The following is an 18,577-nucleotide window of genomic DNA, read 5'->3' on the forward strand; positions in this document are numbered from 1 at the left end:
ACGCCTTTGTGGCCATGTGAAAATCTGGAAGGACTGGTGAATTAGGGTGGTGGGACAGAGCTGGGACAGGTCTGGTTTCTGGGCATCTCCTCCCATCACTACATCAGCCACTAGACACTGGCAGTTTTGCGGTATTGCTCCCTGCTGCTGACACCACCCCAAATTTACGTGGCAATAAGGCAGGTTTTGGGCAGACTTTGCTGAATTGGCAACAAGGGAAGAAGTTTACAAGCATAAATTTAATGCAGCTGAAGCCTGTGAAATTGCTTCTGGCTGTGTGCCTGGTGCTGCTGTTGGTGCTGGAGGATGAAACCACCCAAGCAGTATCCCCTTGTCCTGTCTGTCCTCCCTGCCATGTTGCAGCAGAGCATTCCTGTTCATCCACACACATGTTTTACAGGCCCTCACACTGTGCATGCCCTGTGGGCCAAGGAGCTGGGCTTCTCAAGTGCAGAGCTCACCAGGGATGGATGCAGTCATGAACCCATCCCCTTGAAAGTGTCCATTCCCTTCTGCTAAGTGCCTGCAGCCACACAGTCCAGCCCAGCATCGCTGCAGGGATAACTTGGAGAAGCAAATTTCCCAGTGCATGGAGCTGGGCAGCAATGCCCTCCAGCCTCTTGCAGGCAGGAGGGCAGGTTTTGCTTCCCGGTCCAGCAGGGAGTTCCCCGCTGGCTTTTTGCCTGCATGAACACTGCTTGGATCAGCAGTGAGGTGGGGCCAGCAGAGCTGCTGGGGCCACCCGGCTTCTGAGCTGGCAAAGCAGACTTTCCAGTTTCAGCTGTGCAGTGCAGCCACCATCCCTTCTGCACCCTCAGCTGCGTGCTCAGTGGGCTCCCATCTCAGATCACAGCATGCCCCTGCCACATGTGGTGGCTTGACTGGAGCCTGCGCAGCCCGGAGGGGAGGCTGATGCTGGGAAGGATACTTGTCGGTAAGTCTGGATTTGGGAACCCAGTCAGCACAGGGTGGGAGCAAGAGTCAGGGTTCCCCCAGCCCCTTTTTCAGGAATATGGATGCTCGATGCTCCCAGTAGACTGCCCATTGAGACTATGTCTCCTGTGCCAGACCGCAGCACACAGTCCAGCCCAGTCCCCATCGTTCCCAAGGTGGTGGCTCGGTTCATTCTTTGGGGTTGGGATAAAGGCTTTTTTTTAAACCAGGGTCAGTGTTAGACTAATGTGACACAGCCTGTGGCAGGCAAAATGTACTGGCACTCCTAATTGTGTGCTGGATGGATGCCTGCTTGCCTGTGCTATCCTGTCCACTGTTCACTCCAAAGCTGCAGCCTGGCATCTCTAAAATACCTGAGCGATGCTTTGGGTGTCCAATGACACAGAAGTCCCAGGTGGCCCTGGACAAGTAATTTAACCCGCACCTCATTGTCCCAGCAATGACGCCACAGGGCTGACAGCAATTCCCACGTCTCTCCAGCCCCCTGCCCACATGCAGCAAAGTACACTGCTGGAAAAAGAAAGGCTGCTTGCTGGCTTTGCAGGCTCAGCAAAGGGAAGTTCAGACGTGGTTTCCTCCTCCCCAGGAAGATCCCCATGCAAGGAGAACCTTGGGATGGGCAGAGTATGGGCAGGGTGCAGGCAGAGTGAGGTGGAGTTGGCTGCTTGAGCAGGCACCCACTGGAATGCAGGGCAGGAGGCTGGCAGCCACAGGCACATACCTGCCAGCCCGGGCACCGGGGCTGGGTGCCACCTGTGCTGTGGTGGCTGCAGACCCGCTCACCATGCAGCATGGCTCTGGGCACACCTGTCCCGCTGATGCAAAAGGAATTTGGCTATGAGGAAGTATTCATGCTAGAATAAGAGCTTTGCCGTGGGGAAAGCAACGCTGTAAAATCATCCTGCTTTAAATTTGAAGCCTTCCCTCAGGCTGTGTCAGCATTGCCCACCTGCATAGGCCAAGCTCACCGAAAGATTCTGAGCCGGTGTGGCCCCAGCCTGGTGCCAGCACTGCCACCGGCAAGGAGGGCACCAGGCCCTGTTGCGAGCCCAGAAGCCAACCTTACTGCTCCTCAGCCCTGTGACAGGAGGGAAAATGGCCAAAAAGGGGTGTTAGCTGATGATGGGGCTTTCCTGGAGCTGAGCAAACCTTTCAGCTCACTCTGCCTGGCCGGGGAGGAGCCAGCACAAAATAGCTCTTGGTTTTTGTCCCCTACAGCCAAGTGATTCCTCTTCTCAAAACTTCCTCAAAACACTCCCAACCTCTCCACTTTCAGCAGGCAGACTTGCAAAGATATGAAGGAGAAGGTTTATGGGAGGGGCTGGCTAGCACAGAGCCCTCCCTGCCAGCAGCTCCCTCCCGCTCCATTTCACATCTCATTGTCAATGTGGCCAGTCTCTAATTGCTTACCACACCTGAGCTATATATTTTAATTGTGTTTGCTCTCATTAGAGCCCTGGGCTACGGGCAGCACAGTGCTACCAGAGAAGAAATCCCCACCCTGTTAATTTTGCCTGTGTTCCCAGTTCACCCCAGATTAGCCATGGCAGTGGCAGCCAGGAAAGGCAGGACTACAGCCTCCCCACACAGCAGCATCACCACCACAGCTTGGCCAGGCTCCCTGGACAGCTGGCTTAGCTGGATCCCCTGTGAGTATGGTGTCTTTTGCCCTCCTCTCCCAGGCAGCATTACGTGGTAGGGCTGCTGGACTCTGAGGCTGTGTATTCACTTCACTCTCCCTTCAATTCCATTTTCTAGTGGGCTCCATCAGGGTGGGATTACTGCAGAGTAGTACCACACTACTTCAGGAGCAGAGGATATCTTTGCTACCCATTTGGGGAATGGTTTTCAGCCTCGGTCTCCCTGCATGGGGCCTGTCCAGGATTCTAGGGGCAATTTTGAAAGTACAACTCCTTAATGCTGAAGCACCGAGAAGAGGTTTAAATGCACTCTGTATGTTTTGCTTGGTTTTAATTCTTCTATCCAACTCCGCTCCCTGAACATCACACCAGTACCCAAATGGACGCTCATCACCATGGCTGTGGCAGGGGCCATTCTCCTCCTTCTCTTCCTCATCTGCATTGTCAAGTGCTGTTGTACAAAGAGGAGGCCCAAGAAGAAGGAAAGAATCGGCTTGTGCACCATCAGCAACTCCACCACGATCAACCTTGTGCGTCCTACCTTCCCCTCAATCCCACCTCCCTCACCTCTGAGGGGTTTGCTGCTGCACTGCCCAGCCCCAGGGATGGTGGGAGCACAGCATGGCAGGGACATGGCTGAGTGTTGCTCTCTGCCACAGGTCCAGCCTGAGATGGAGGACCTGGAGCGGGAAGTAGAGCAGAAGCGGCGAGGAAAGCTGCAGTACTCCCTGGAGTACAACTTCCGCATGCAGGAGGTGGGGATATTCATGGCCATGGCACAGCAGGGAAAAAGCCATGCTCTTGCATGGTCACTTTTTGCTGCTCACTGAGGTGGATGTGCCTTCTTCCACCTGCCTGCAGCCCACTAGCTCTCATGTCTGCATGGTGTCAAGATGTTCCTCACTGTTGCACTCACTTCCCACTGAGCCCCCAGCTGTCTGACCCTATCCTTCTCCACCCAGTGACCTTGTGCCTCACTCTTCTCCAGCTGAAAGTTGGCGTGAAGCAGGCAGCTGAGCTGAAGGCCATGGACAGTGGAGGCACATCTGACCCATATGTGATTGTCTACCTAATGTCTGATATGAAGAAGAGATATGAGACCAAGGTTTACCGCAAGACCCTGAACCCCATCTTCAATGAGACCTTCACTTTCCAGGTACAAACCAAAGCCAATGATGTTTTTTTGATCCCATCAAGAGTGTTGCATAGACACTGCTCCCTGGGCAAAAAACTCTCCAGACTGGGAGTTGCTTGTGCAGTCAGGACTGGGAAATGTGAGAGACGAATACCCTCATGGGGCAGGGCTGCCACTGAGGAGTGAGTCCAGGCTTTTGGATCCTCTCCTGCAGGTACCCCAGGCTGAGGTGTCTAAATCCACGCTGGTGATGCAGATCTATGACTTCAACCGCTTTTCCAAGCATGATATCATTGGTGAGGTTCGGCTGCCCCTGGCCAGTGTCAACCTGCAGCATGTCATCGAGCAGTGGAGTGACCTGGTGGTGGCCAGTAAAGTGGAGGTTGGTCCTGGTGGGTGGGAAACTGCTGGGAGGGAGTTGCTTGGCTTGCCACTGCTCCAAGCAGCAAGTCCTTAGGGGCAAGCATGAGTGTGGGGGTGACTCAGGAAATCTGGGGCCAGTCTGGTGCTCCAGCCTCAGGTGAGCTGGCTCCTCTGCCTGGTACTAATTAGTGGCATCTCTCTATCAGGAAGAGCATCTGGGTGAGATCTGCTTCTCGCTGCGCTACGTCCCCAGCACTGGCAAGCTGACAGTGCTCATCCTGGAAGCCAAGCAGCTGAAGCGGATGGACTCAGATGGACTCTCAGGTCAGTGGGGGCTGCTTGTGCTCAGACCTTCCTACTCCTGCCCAGGCCTCAGTGGTGGCACCAAGAGCTGCAAAGCCTTGAAAACTCTTGGTGTTAAGACCCGCTTCCTGCTGCGACCACCATATATCACCCCTTGGCTGACTCCCAGCCTCCCGCAGCACAGATACTCCAGCTTTGGGCCGTACTGGAGGTATCTCTCAGGAGGAGATGTCATGGCTGGATTGTACAGGGAGCTTGGCAGGAGGAAGTGAGCTCTGAGATGGCTGTCTCACCATGAGTAGTGACAAGTGGGATGCCATGGTCTCCTTGGGAATGGCTCAGGAAAGCTGTTTTGTGGCTGAGTTCTTCAGTCAAAAACTGTCACTTGTGCAAGATGTGCCCTCTCTCTCTTCAGATCCTTTTGTCAAGGTGCATCTCATACTGAACAGAAAGAAATGGAAGAAAAAAAGGACAAGTGTGAAGAAAAACACCTTAAGCCCTTACTTCAACGAGGTGTTTGTTTTTGAGGTGCCTTTCAGTCAGATCCAGGTGGGTTTCCCTGAAGTTCCCTGAGCAGGTCCCCACTGCAGCAGACTTCTTCCCACTGACCCTCTTTCTTGTGTCCCCCCCAGAATGTGGACGTGGTCATCTCTGTCTGGGATCATGACAAAGTGACCAAAAATGAGCCCATTGGCAAACTCTTCATCGGCTGCCGAGCTACAGGCAACCAGCTGCGGCACTGGTCCGACATGCTGTCCAACCCATGCCGGCCCCTCGTCCAGTGGCACATCCTGCAGCCCCCGGAGGTGGTGGACAAAGCCCTGGGACTGAAGTCCCACCTCAAGCTGCCCCTGCACTCCAGATAGTGAGGGGTCTCCTTCTCCACCCAGGGAGCAGGATGGTGGGCTTGTAGAAGAGTGAGGGGCTTCTGCTTAGCAAGCTCTAGACATGTTGGTCCCAGCTCATTGTCAGCAAAGAGGGGACTGGGACTCCTTCTGGCCAAGAGATCATCTGGCTGCTGGTGCAGCTCATGCTCTATGTTGCACCTGGGACAGGGCAGCTTGGCATCCAAGGGCAAGGTTGGACGTGGAGCAGAGGGTGCTAGTGGGGATGTCAAGGGCACAGGAACCAGCTCATCCCAACTGCTCATGGTCTGGGGTGGGGGGGAAATACACAGAGCTTCAGGCTCATGCAAAACAGAGTCCACTGATATTTATAAAGCAGAGGGTTAACGTGCTGGTGGCATGGGTGGGAAGTTTCTTTAGTTGTGAATAACTTGGTGAGAAGTGTGTTCATGTTTCCTGTGAAGGCTTTTAAACAAGACCAAGATAATGAAGAACATAAGAGGCTTGAGAGAAGGAATACAGGTGGATGAGGAAGGTATTGGAGATGTTGAACTAGCTCTTTAGTGCCTCTCTAATGTGTGCTCTGTGTCCTGGCTAGAGGCTAAATGAGAAGCAATGTGGCTTCACACTTAGCCCGTTCTCAGCCCATGATGATTTGTGCACACTAAAATGTGACTCAGGCTCTGGGACTCACCAGTGGCCATCCCCATGCACCACACAGATGAAGATGCATAGTGTCAGCTCCTTTCACCTCACATGGTCCTACAGGAGTGGCACAGCAAGGTTTGCACCTCTGGCACCTAGAGGTCCTGCCAGGGTGGAGGGGCTGAGGCTCTTGCTTTCACACTGTGATCACACCACCCTGGTAAAGGCTGGCTTGCAGCCGTCACGTCTCTTCTGGACAGGTTTCATGTTTAATCTGGGAGGTTTTTTGTGGCCACATGTCCTGCCCCACCCTGCTTTGTGGGGCATTGATGTTGGGGCTATGTAAGCAAAGATCTCTCCTAGAAGGATGAGGGCATCGGAGTGGTGCTGCTACATGCCCTTGAGTATGCTGCAGTTTGGGGTGACTCCAGAGCAGCTTCTGTGAGCCATCTGCAGGAGGAAGCTCCCTGCACTGGGAATTGCTCCTGTTCTAAAATCCTTCTGCTACAAAACAGCCGCAGAACACAAGATCTGGGCTCATGCTGTGGAATTTTGGCCCCAAAGAAGAAAATCCTTTTCACCACAGGGAGCTGCAGGCTCAGTGCTAATAGCTATTGCCTGGACTCTGGAGGGGAGAGAGCCTGGCACATTAATGAAAAGCTATTAATATTAAAAAGCAGTTAATTTGTGATTACCTGAGAGCTCTACAGAGCTCCACAGAGTGACTACCCAAGAGTTAAACAAACATGAAGCTGAGGAAGATTATGAAAAGTCTCGATAGAGATTAATGACCTGAGTTTACCCATAAAAAGCTGCTGCTGTGTCTGCCTCTTGATGAGTATTCTCCAGGCTTAGCTGTGGCTGTGAGGAGAGATGACAGGGTGGTTTTGAGGTGACTGTAACAAGTGAAGTGTGGCTTCTGCTGGGGAAACAGCATCTGCTGGCAGCCGCTAATGAGATAGACGAGGAAATCAGTCACCTGAGAAAGACTTGTAAAGGGATATTTTAAAGCCTCAGCCTTCAGTCTCAACATTAGAATCAGCCTAGAACAGGCTGTGCAGAAGGAAACATCTCTGAATTGGGTTTGTGGTTCCAAATCTATTGCCAGGTTGGTTTTTGGTGATACTGTTGTGGTGATTTAGGGCTATGCAGCATCCAGAAAGGGCTTTTGGAACTTGCAGTTCTTATTTTTTGTGTGTGTGTGTGCTTTTTCCAGTCCTCTTATTTTGAAGTCATAGCCTTGAGGTTCACTGCATAATTTATGGCACTGGGCATAAAAGTATGTACATATTAGTCCCAAAACAGATGCAGTTGAAGAAGGTGCAGAGACAGCCCCTCCCTGAGAAATGTTACTCCCCATACCAGTGCCTGCCCCTTCTCTCTCCAGCTCTGGCCTTGCTCAGTGCCTGGATCGCCAGCGTAGTGCTGGGTGAGCAGAGCTGGAGAGGGAAGCCCATGGTGCTTTTAGGGGAAAGGCTGGGGAATGTAGGAGTGAGCACCCAGCTGGGCTGGCTCTGGGCAACCTGGAGTGAGCCTTTGTGCAGTAAAACTCAGGAAACCGAGTTGTTTGCTCAGGAGGGAGAGGCGAGCAGGTGGGGATGTTCTCCACCCAGCTCCAGTTTTTAATGCACCACCAAGGCTGCTTTTTTCCTCTGTCATCATTTCTCCTTCTCAGTAAGCCTTGTGTGCTTACAGCATGGCTTTTAGCACTCTCCTCCTCTGGCAGGATCCTCTTAGTATCTGCTGGTAGCTGTTTGAAGCAGGGCTGGTGGATGTGGGCTTCATTTCATGCCTTATTTCACCCCAAATGAGCACAGCCTGCTCGGGAGTCTATTTGCAGGGAGGCAGACAGCCCTGTCTCGTGTGCAAGCCATCTCCTTTTCACCTCCCTGTGGCCTTGGCGGGGGTGGTTGTCCCTCATCGATCAAAGCCAGATGTCTGAGCATCTTCTGCCTCACCAATGCTCCTCCTGCACTTGGAGGGTGGAAGATGAGAAAAGAAGAGAAGTAAAGGAGGGGGAGAACCAACTCCTCCTCAGCTTTTGTCTGTGCTGTATTCCCGTGTCTGCACCTAGAGGGCAGGGCAGTACGTGCTATGAGCTGGCTCTCTTTCATCTGGTCTGTGGCCCCCGTTAGAGCCTCACCAGCCAAGATTTCTTCTTCTGGAGATGGAGCCCGTGTTCAAGAGGGAGAGAAAGCAGTAATGCTGTGCAAGCCCGTTCTCATGGCTGCATAGCCCGTTGGTAGCCATGTGGCAATGCTGGAAGTGTCTGAGTGGCTTTTTCCAGGAGACAAGAGCCAGCCCTTGCCTGATTCTGCACCACAGGGGCAAAGAGGGTTTTGCTGGTGGTTAAGGGGGCAAAAGCAGGTATCCAATCCATCCAAGGTGCCCAGGTGGTGGCTGGGGAGTTTGTCTCTCTGCATTTAATTAGCAGCTCTGCAGGTCAGCGGCAGGGCAAAAAGCAGGGCTTGGGCCAAGCAGAGGTCTGATAAAAGAGACAAGAAGCACTGAAAATTGAGGTGTTTGTTATTAAGATTTATAATCTCAATTATTTACATCCAGATCCAAGATTTCTGACCTTCAGAAGTCCCTCCCAAAGTTAATTATTCCCTCATTCAGTGATTTTTTTTTTTTTTTTTAAATCAAAGGGAAGGGCTGCACAAGGAGAAGGCTGAGCCTCATATGTGCTTGTCACCAGTCGTCTGCAGTGAAACAAAAATCATTATGGGCTGTCATCATTCAGCCTGGGTATGGGCTGGCTGTCCTCCAGCCACAGATTTTTTGGCTAGTCTTAGAGTTTTTGAGAGCTGGAGAGCATCTAAGCTCTTCTCACTAGGAGCAAGCATGCCTGCCTTATAAATATTCCTTAGCTAGCATCTTTATGCCTTACAATTTTATGAGCAAAATATATACTTTTGTCATGGATGGGCTTATTTTTTAAGAGCTCCAGCTCCTGGATCCTTATCCCTAGTTCCCTTTCTCTATCTTCATTCTCCTATGCTTTTCTCCCCTTTTTCTTCCTCCCTTTTCCCAGCCCCTTTCCCCTACTCTGACTGCTGCTGGGACTCTTGTGTCTGGGAGTGTTCCTGCCCCTGGTTGGGCTTGTTTTTCTTCTGGATACAGAAATATTGTTTGGACCACTTTACATCTCAATGCACCTTGCCCTGCCATAGGCAGGAAGGGAGGGGTAGAAGCCCCAGACAGTCCAGTCTGAGAAACAGGAGTAATAATGGGTGCACAGAGCTGCTTCCCAAAGTTCAGATTTGAACTTTGTGGGCAGACTTTGAAAAAACAGACTTCTCATTTTTCCATATTTCTGGTCTGGGTAGGATGGAACCAAAGGAGAAGCAGCATGAAGATTGCATAGCTTTCATACTGCTGGGCAAAAAGTGCTCCCTGAAGAAGTTCAGCGTTCTGGGTGAATGGGTACCCATCAGTGATTACTTGTTGCATGTCAACAAGATGGGAATTTCTCAACCAGCTTTGCTGACTTCACAGAGAGCTTATGAAAACCCTGCAGGCACTTATTGCCACTCAACTGGAGAAACAAGCACAGAGTCAGTTAGGAAGAGGAGTTTAACTGAGCTGAAAAGAGGCCTTGACCTGCAAACAACCATATCGTATTTTACATTCTGTAAGCAGCATCTGGGAAGATGGTGGGTTTGCAAACAAGTGTTTCATCACCCTGCTTGTGAGCATGGGCATTGCAGATGTCCTTGTCTGAGCCTGAAAAGCTCTCTGTGGGAAATGGGCAGTTTGAGTTGTGAATCAGTCATTGTTGACTTAGTAAAAGAAACATTGCCCCCTTGGAAGAGCTGGTGAAGAGCCCAGTGCCCATAAAAGAGGTGGCTGTCTCATGTGGAAACCAGCCTAGTTGGCATCTGGTTTTGCCCTGGATATAGAGCATTTTCCTCTTAACTTTTACATACAAGTCAGAGCAGTTTAGACCTAGAAGCCTGAATCTTGGCATGAAGGTTTTCACTTAACACAATCCAGTTAAAACACTTGGCTTTGGTGTTCACTCTGGATGTGACAAAGGATGTGTTCATACCTGCAGAGGCCTCTGCTGAAGGTTTCTCTGCTTTGGATGCACTCATCTCACACCACTCCCAACTTCTGCACATGTGCTAAACTCAGGCCTGCCTTCATAAAAGAAGGCAGATACTCTGTGAATTAATTGGCTTTGGGGATGTTCTTGAGAGATGCTCAAGAGATGGTTGGGTGTTGAGTTTTCCTGGTGCAGCCCTCTCCTACTCTGAGCTCATCCCCTCCGTTGCCAAACCTGAATGAGAAGCACCTCTAGTAGAGCTTCCAGAGGCCCATCTCCTTGCAGCTGTCTTCTCCCAAGGCTTTCTCAATGTGTGCAGGTAGGTGAGGCTGCCAAGGGTCTTTGCAGCTAACAGCTTTTTTTTTGTAAAATGAGGTGTCTGGGGTCACACAGCATTTACAAAAAGCCAGTGTGCTTGGAATGGATAAATTCTGGAGAATCATTCCTTGCATGGCTACTGGTTTGTAGAGCAATTGCTGACCTTGGGGAGAGAAAAGCTTTGTGATTTATCAGTTTTCCTTGAGCTCTATGGCCTTTTTTGTAACTAACATCATGTTCTTGCTGCTGCTTTGTCTTGGCACAGAGAGCCTGAAAGACCTTTTGAGAGCAAAGACGTGTTTCAGCCTTACTCATTTGAGCACACAGAGGTCTCAGCTTGTTCTCCAGACACGTTCTGGGTCATACCCTGTCTTAACCAGGCTCTGAGGATGTGCATACACATGAAGGATTGTGATCAGGTGTTGGGTCACTTCGGTAATACTATCCAGGGGCAAGCTGGGTGGAAATTCCAGAGGGATCGCCTCCTGTACACATTAAATGCTGAAGGCCTGGGCATGGACCAGTGCTTGTCAGAGGTCTTCACTTTCCAGGGGGCTGCCAACTCAGCCTGGAGTCATGGAGGAAGTGCCACACTGTGGAAGAGTCCAAGGCTTCTGGTCCTGTGAGGTTTGTGCCCAGGGCTATGCTGGGAACCGAGTGATCCTGGCTAGAAACACAGACGCTCCATCACTGGAGACTGAAGCCCCTGTGTGCTACCATGGTCAGAAGGGACTTCATCCAGAGGAGTTTTCTGGTTTTTGCCCTCTCCCTGAAGCCTCTCTTCACCCTGTTGTGTTTTCATTTTGAAATGCCGCCCTTCCTCCAGGCTCTAGCTTGCAGTGAGCTGCAAACTCTTCTGGAAGCCCACACCAAAGAGTGTCCCTTTGGAGTGGAAGGGATCATTAAAATGCCTTGTTTCTCTTCAAGGCCAGTGTTTCTATCAAAAGCAGCCATGTGTGAGTACTTATGTGTGTCCATAGGGAGTTGTTGTTCCTACAGGCACTTATCCAAAGTTGTTGACTATTAAAGTGAAGTGAATGAAGAGAAGGGAGGGGATGTGGTGTTCATAGTCCTGCAACGTGGCAAGATACCCTGGTCAATCTACTTAGCACCCTCAGCAGGAGGCAATGACTGCTTCAGCAAGATTGGTCAGCATGTCTCCTTGCTCGTCCAGCTGGGGAGATGAGTTTTTGTGGTCTCACCAGTCCTTTTCTTTATACTGTTTGGCAGATGGAAGAGGCTGAGAACAGAGGGGCAATCCACAACATGGTGTCCCTGATGCAGGCCCACAGATCCACCTCTTCTCCTCCCCTTCCTTCTCCAGCAGACTGCCCTTCAAGCCAAGCTCTCCTATCACTTGCCCCTCTTTTTGCTGCTGTTGTGGGGCTCTGAGCCCAATTTCAGCCTTCTGCACCACATGCCAGCTCCAAGAGATCCCTCAGGAGGAACAAGAAAAAGCTGCATCCCAAGGAACCCACTGGTCAGAAACCTGTGTGTTGCCCCTTCACAGGACCCATCATCACTCAGGTAACTGACTGCATCCACCTGGGGAACATGGACAGTGGGCAACGCTGTGCCTGAACAGCACCGACAGCTTCAGCAGTGACAGCTTCACTGACATGAGCTGCCTGCCCAGCGATGGCAGCCTGAGTCTCATCCCCTACCTCTGCCACAGAGAGGGTTCTGCTCACACCTCATGGCTGACATCTGGGCTCTGCTCCATGGGGACTGTCATGGAATGGGGCAGCCCTGTTTGTGGGACATCAAAGTCTCACCGGAAAAAGGGAATTGTGTCCTCATCCATTGCTGGGATGGCTTCTCCCAGGGTCCTGTGTGCATCATTGTGTAGCCGATGGTCAAACACAGCATGAAGCAGCTGTCAGCTTAGGATTTTGTGACATATCTGCTGAACATGAGGAGTGTCATCAGAACCTGCTGGTGGGTTTGGAGCCTGAGGGCATCGACATCATGTGCCTGAAGCAGTCCCTGTCAAGGAAGATAGCATAGAGCTAAATGGTGTGCAGCACAGGGTGGCAGTGTTGTTGGCAGCAGCCCTGTACAGGAAAAGCCAAAAACCTTAATCCCATTTCATGGGCAAATGAGGTGACTGTGGGATGAGGGAGGTAGCTGTGGGATGTAGGACAGCATTGGCACAATGATGTGAAAGTGATGGCCTTCCTTTGTAGAGTTCCTGGGGGTTGCTGTCAGCAGAAGTAGAGAAATGGGGAACTCTTTTAGAGACACACTGGAGGGGAGTGGGTATGTCCTGGGCAGGATGGGAGCCATGTGCTTTTGCTTTGGTGCGATGCGATTTTGGGAAAGCAAAGAGCAGTCAAATACAGGTTTCCCCAGTGATCTTGCCTGAACTTTTACTGTGATCATTGCTGCTGAGTAGCATGCTTGTGTTTTGCTAACAGTGTCATCCTTGGAAATAAGGCATAGCATCATCTGGTGTCATGTCACTCCTTAGTGCCTTTCCACTTGATCCTTGTGGGATGCTGAAGAGGAGGTAAGGTGTAAAGGTGTAGGAGAGTGTCATGAGGAGCAGCTTGCATGGATTCATCAGCCTCATCCTTTTACCACATGGTGATTCTGTGGAGGAGCCTGGCCCAAAAGAGCTGCACTTGAGTCTCTAAAACATTGTGCAGAAGTTCCTGTGTGTCGCAGGTCTTCCCTCTGTCTGACCTCGCAGGATGGTGGAAGTGCTCTGGGAATGGTGGCCCACACCCATGGTACATTTCTCTAGTTCAAGTGGGGGGAAATTGGGGAAAGGAACAAGGTCAGATGATCCATAGGAAAGTACCCAAGTATGAACAGTGCATCCATTTCTGGTCCCTGCCTAATTACCTCACTAATACCTAATATTCAGAGCCAAACAACTCTTTGAAGGATGTGCCTGGAGCTTCATTATGCCTTCATTGAGCTTTTTTTGCAAGAAACTTGTTCTCTCATCACTCAAATACTTAAATAATTCCTTTGGAAACTTCTGTCTTTCCTGATGTTAACCATGGCTTCTAGCTTTGACATGGATTTATTTTTCCATTTTTTCTTCTCCTCACTGGGTTTCTTCCTCATGTCATTTAAGTCTGGTGCTTCTTTCTTTTTCTGGGAGAGCTGCCTTACAGCTTAACCCCTGTGCAAGGCATTTCCATGGAAAGCCTTCTGCAGACTTGGAGACTTGACCTTCTGCTCATGCTATTTACCACACTTCAACATCTACTCCTCCTGTATCCTACAAACACTTATTTTGGTCATGGGACTTCTTTCTTTGGACTTCATTCTTCCACTATATCAGGCCAACACTTTCCTGTCACAAGGTGATAACCACACCCTTGAAATTCTGAGCAGATCTCACTTGCTGTGCTGCATGCCTGATCTTCAGGAGGTCCAGGATGCCTTCCTCTCACAGAGCTGAAGGAAACTCCCTGCCTGTGGGGAATTCTGAATGGAGAACTCCCCCAGTTCTGATTCCTCCACCAAGAGCTGAGTGGCTCTCTGGAGGCCTGATGTGCCAGCAGAGGCCAGAATGCGTAGCTGCAGCATTTCAAAGGGACATATCCCACGTGGGATATGTGTGTCCAGGCAGGCACCCAGCCTTGCCCACGCTAGGGGTTTCTCCCTCCTCCACCTGCTACCATGGCAAATGCCTGCGAGAGACACCAGCCCATAGCAAGGCCTTGCTCGTCCTTCAGCAGCACCTGCAGCACCACTTGTGTGGTGCTGAGCATGGTGAAACAGGAAGCCTGCAGCAAGGGATTTGCCACTACCTATATAATGTTTGGGAGGCGCCTGCAAAATATTGTCAGGGCCATGTCTGAATCAGCCTAAAACGCCCCGGCTGGAAGAGGAGGGGGAATCTGGCCTTGGGGAAGAGAGCAGGAGCTGTTTGGGTCCCTGTCTCCATGGGATCCCCTACACACATGCTTTACATGTGCTGTGACAAGGGCTGGGGAATATTTCCAGCCACATTTCCACCTGCATCTCCTTCAGATCCATGGAGATATTTGTCTGGGTCATCCCACAGAGAGGATTACCCTTCTTGCTGTCAGTGTGGGGCTGCTCCCCCATGCTCCACTGCCTCTGCCCAGCCCCTGGGTGGATTTGAGTCTTGACTGGCTGCAGCAGATCCACAGCTTGTTTTAAAAAAAAAATCTCTGAGTTGTGTTGAATTTCACACAGGGAAGAGCTACAAGTATTTACTGTGTGAGGGAAATAATTGATGTTAAAAAAGCATGTTAGTGCTGGATGGCTTATTAAGGGATTTCTCTTGCATATGCTGTCAGCAGTGGACGTTTGGGGTGCAAACTCTTTCCTCTCTTCCTTCCTGAAGGACAGAGTTGCTCCCAAGCCCTTGAAGGCAAATTGAGTCATGCCCTTGTCCATGGATAAACCACTCTGTATATCCAAGGGGAAATTTTAATTAGAGGCCTTGCAGATGGATGGCTGTGTGCAAGGAGCCTGGGCTCCCTACATATTTGAAGCCGTATATATTTTGACTGGTTAGTGACAGGAGAAGGGAGAGGAGGGCTCCCTGCTTGGCATTTCTGAGGAAAATCACCGCCCCAGCTCCTCTGGATCCCACGGGTAAAAGATGTTCTCCTCCTCCCCACCCCTCCTTCCCTGGGGGCTGCCCTCTCCTGTTCTCCTGCCGCCCTGGCCTGCCCCAGCCAAGGGAGGTGCACAGCAGACTCTTGCACATCATTGGTCTGAGAAGGTCTCCATGCCCTTAAAGAGAAGGTGGATTTTCTGCTGAGCCAGCCGAGAAGCCCTTTTATACCTCCTTACTCAGCCAGCTGCCTGCGGCTCGTCTGTCCATCCTGTCCAGCCAGCACGACTCTGATTTTCTCCAGACTTGGGTGAGCCTTTTTGCATATCTCCTAATGACCCAGCTTGCTCTTAGGGAGTGATGGGGGAGCAGATTTACTTACCCGAGTATTAAGGAGATAAATACCAGGTGGGGGTGGCCTGCTGGGAGAAACAGGGGTTTGAATAATACTTTCTCCATCCTTTGCTTATTGGAGAGGGTCTGTGCATTGGAAAGGTTCACTCTGTCTCTTCCAGTGAGCTTTTCTCTTTCTGATTTCATGTTTTCCCCTGCCTTGGCTGGTTCTGGTCTCAGCTTGAGTGGCGAGGGCAAGTGGAGCCTAACGTTGACCTCCGCAAGGCCATAGGATTCCGGACCCTTTCCTGCGGTGACTCGGCTATACTCCCTACTTACTCCCCTTCCTCCAGCTCCCTACCCGGCCCTTGCCGGGCCTTCCTGCCCAAAAACACCCTCGGACAGGCACCGACATCCAAATTTATGGTGTCCTCCCTGCAGAACAGGTGATTCGAAGCCCACGTCGCGGGCAGCGAGCTGCAGCCTGGCGTTGTCCCCTTGGCTCCGCGGCGTTGCCGCGGCCGGAGCGGGAGCGTGTGTGCGGGGCAGGGATGTCAATGAAAATAGCCCGCGTTCCTCGGCCTCGGCTGCAGCTCCACCACCTGCGGCGGCTGCGCTCTGCATCGCTGCCACCTCCCTGAGTCACGGGGTTGGCACCGGCGAAAGGCTGCCGTCCCAGGAGACAGCTGCAGCTCCTTCTGCAGCTCCCTGGCCATTTTTAGAAGCACTTTCCTCCCCCCGCCTCTCCTCTCTGAAGTAATGTGATGGGCCCGCACATTTTCCAGGATAAAGTTTCCTTGGCCCTGCGAGCTGTGCCTCCTGCCTCGGGCATGAGCCCCCATTAACACTTCCCCTCCTGACAGAGCCTCCCAGCTCTGCAGACGGCTGCCTTGTCTAACTCTACAAAGGACAGGCTTAGGAGATGCAAGTAGATATTGCTCCGATAGCAAAGTAAAATTCTATTTATGTGGAAATCATTTGTAGCAAAGCAAAGGTGCTCTTCCATGTCTTCCCTAATACACTGTGTTGTATGTGTAAAATTTCCACTTAAAGCAAATGCAAGGGATTGCCTGGGGAATTTTTTTGTGCTTGTATCAACTCAACCACAACTTCCAGCTGTGCTGAGGCTGCTGCAACAGGCTCCCCTGTCCCACAGGAGTGCACACACTGGCAGCAGCATACTCTGAAGTCCTTCCTTGTCACCTGGGGTCATTGCTGACCCTTTGGAGGCTTTGGGATATTTCTTGTTTATGAAGTGAAGTTGAATGGCAAAGTGAAGCAGCAAACTGCAAATAGTTTTCGCCTTTTCTTCCTTTATTGAATAAAATGGTTTTGTGGGGGTCAGACAAGAAACATACCTGCAGGAATCACTGTCACAAATCTCTCTTTTTCTGTCTCAACCCCATTTAGTCTTTTCCATAAGTCCCTTGATGCTGTGGTTTGTGTTGCTATGAGATGTTTGCCTCTCATCTACAAACTGCAGCCTAGTTCCCTATATGATGAAAAATTGGTGAAGTTGGGAAATAAGTACAGACCTATTCCTCTTTTTATTTTCTAGAGGAGTCTTGCTTTGCTTTTAAATCCACAAAAAAGTGAGTTTAAAAGTTGTGAACTTTTTCTCTTGGTTTTCATTTCAGGCTCACAACCATCTAAACCAAGATGTCTGAGTAAGTTCCCATTTTTCTGTCTCTAATATACTGTTGGCATTTAAAAACTTTTGTTCAACCACCAACTTTTATGCTTTTATGCTGTGTTGTTTCCAGTTAGGATGCTAACTAACTGCCTTTTTTTTCCTCTTTCCCCTTTCCTTTCCTTTCCTTTCCTTTCCTTTCCTTTCCTTTCCTTTCCTTTCCTTTCCTTTCCTTTCCTTTCCTTTCCTTTCCTTTCCTTTCCTTTTTTCCTTTCCTTTCCTTTCCTTTCCTTTCCTTTCCTTTTTCCTTTCCTTTCCTTTCCTTTCCTTTCCTTTCCTTTCCTTCCTTTCCTTTCCTTTCCTTTCCTTTCCTTTCCTTTCCTTTCCTTTCCTTTCCTTTCCTTTCCTTTCCTTTCCTTTCCTTTCCTTTCCTTTCCTTTCCTTTCCTTTCCTTTCCTTTCCTTTCCTTTCCTTTCCTTTCCTTTCCTTTCCTTTCCTTTCCTTTCCTTTCCTTTCCTTTCCTTTCCTTTCCTTTCCTTTCCTTTCCTTTCCTTTCCTTTCCTTTCCTTTCCTTTCCTTTCCTTTCCTTTCCTTTCCTTTCCTTTCTCCATCTGCTTTTCCGGAACAGTGAAGAGGTAAGTGTGTTTTGCTGGGGTTTTTCCTTTAGCAATGCTTATGGCAGCACTCCTGGCTTCACTGTTCCTCCCTAGGAAAATCAGCTGCTGGGGGGGGGGGGGGGAGGGAAGAATGGCTCATGGTTATTTTCTTGCTGACTTCTCTTGGTAAACACGTGAAGGAGAAGAAAAATCCCTTTTGAGAGACTTTTTTTTGTCCCCTGGCAAGGAGTTAGATGCCTTTTTCCCTCCATTCCTGCTTCCCCAGCCGGCCACGAGATGGTGCTGGGAAGGCAGTGGTCCAGAGCTGCCTCTCCTTCATCATCCATTCACCATCTCGCCCTTGGCCTAGCATCCTCTCCTCCTTCCCCACATCTAGCCCTTCATTTTCTACCCACTGAGCACTGACAAATCCCTTCCCAAAGGCAACCCAAGGAGACCTGGATCCAGGGGAGTGTGAGCAGGGTGGAGATTGCATTCTTAGCAAGTTTTCCCTGGCTTCTGGCAAAGCCAGGTGGGGATGGGGGTGTCTGGAGAAATGCAGGGAAAGGTGTGGGAGGATTGTTCGTGGCTTTGTCACTCTACATTTCCTCTTAGCAAATTGCTTCATCCTTCATTTCTTCTTGGCATCTCCCCATATGTCTGCAACACCACAAGCACCAGCTTGTTCTCACTGAGAGAAAAGAGGATGTCAGGGACACATAGAAATGCCACAAAATGGTGCTGGTAACCAACATGTTCTTTTACTCCCCATCAAACCCAGACCTCCCAGAAAAGGCTGGGAGGACACTATTTGCTAAGGTACCACTTTTTACATGGAGAATAATCCCCGGACTAGCAACTCTCAAGGGATCTGATTGTCTAATGGTTAATAGTGTGCTGCATCTCTGAGCTGGGTGCCTTTTTTCTGCAGAGCCCTCCAGCCCTGTCAGGAGGGCCTTGGCACCATTTACATATGTGAGACATGTCAGGTTTTGTTGCATTTCACTCTGCACATCCTTATTCACTTCCTCCTCTTCGCAGCACAGACCCACACCCAAGTGCTGCTTTCTACTCCCCACCCCTCAGCATATCAGATGTGTTTACCCTGGGCCAGCCCAACTCAGCCGTGCCCTGTCTTCTGGGTGAAATGCTCAGGAAACAGCTGAAATGCAGAAGTTGTGGGTTTTTTGTAAGTAGGAGTCCTGTTGCTGCTGGTCCAGC

At 50.5% G+C, this 18,577-nt stretch overlaps 1 protein-coding gene across 1 annotated transcript; it reads left to right on the forward strand.

Moving 5' to 3' along the window:
• Window positions 1-2,497: 2,497 nt before the first annotated feature.
• SYT8 (synaptotagmin 8) lies at window positions 2,498-5,424 on the forward strand. The gene is made up of 9 exons (XM_053945914.1): window positions 2,498-2,603; window positions 2,967-3,124; window positions 3,254-3,349; window positions 3,583-3,750; window positions 3,944-4,111; window positions 4,299-4,416; window positions 4,580-4,663; window positions 4,811-4,944; window positions 5,028-5,424. Exons 1-9 carry the CDS (start codon window positions 2,498-2,500, stop codon window positions 5,259-5,261), a joined length of 1,266 nt encoding a protein of 421 aa, XP_053801889.1. The 3' UTR covers window positions 5,262-5,424.
• The last annotated feature ends 13,153 nt before the right edge of the window (window positions 5,425-18,577 follow it).

This window comes from Vidua chalybeata, chromosome 6 (genome assembly GCF_026979565.1).
Source record: "Vidua chalybeata isolate OUT-0048 chromosome 6, bVidCha1 merged haplotype, whole genome shotgun sequence".
Classification (NCBI taxonomy): Eukaryota; Metazoa; Chordata; class Aves; order Passeriformes; family Viduidae; genus Vidua; species Vidua chalybeata.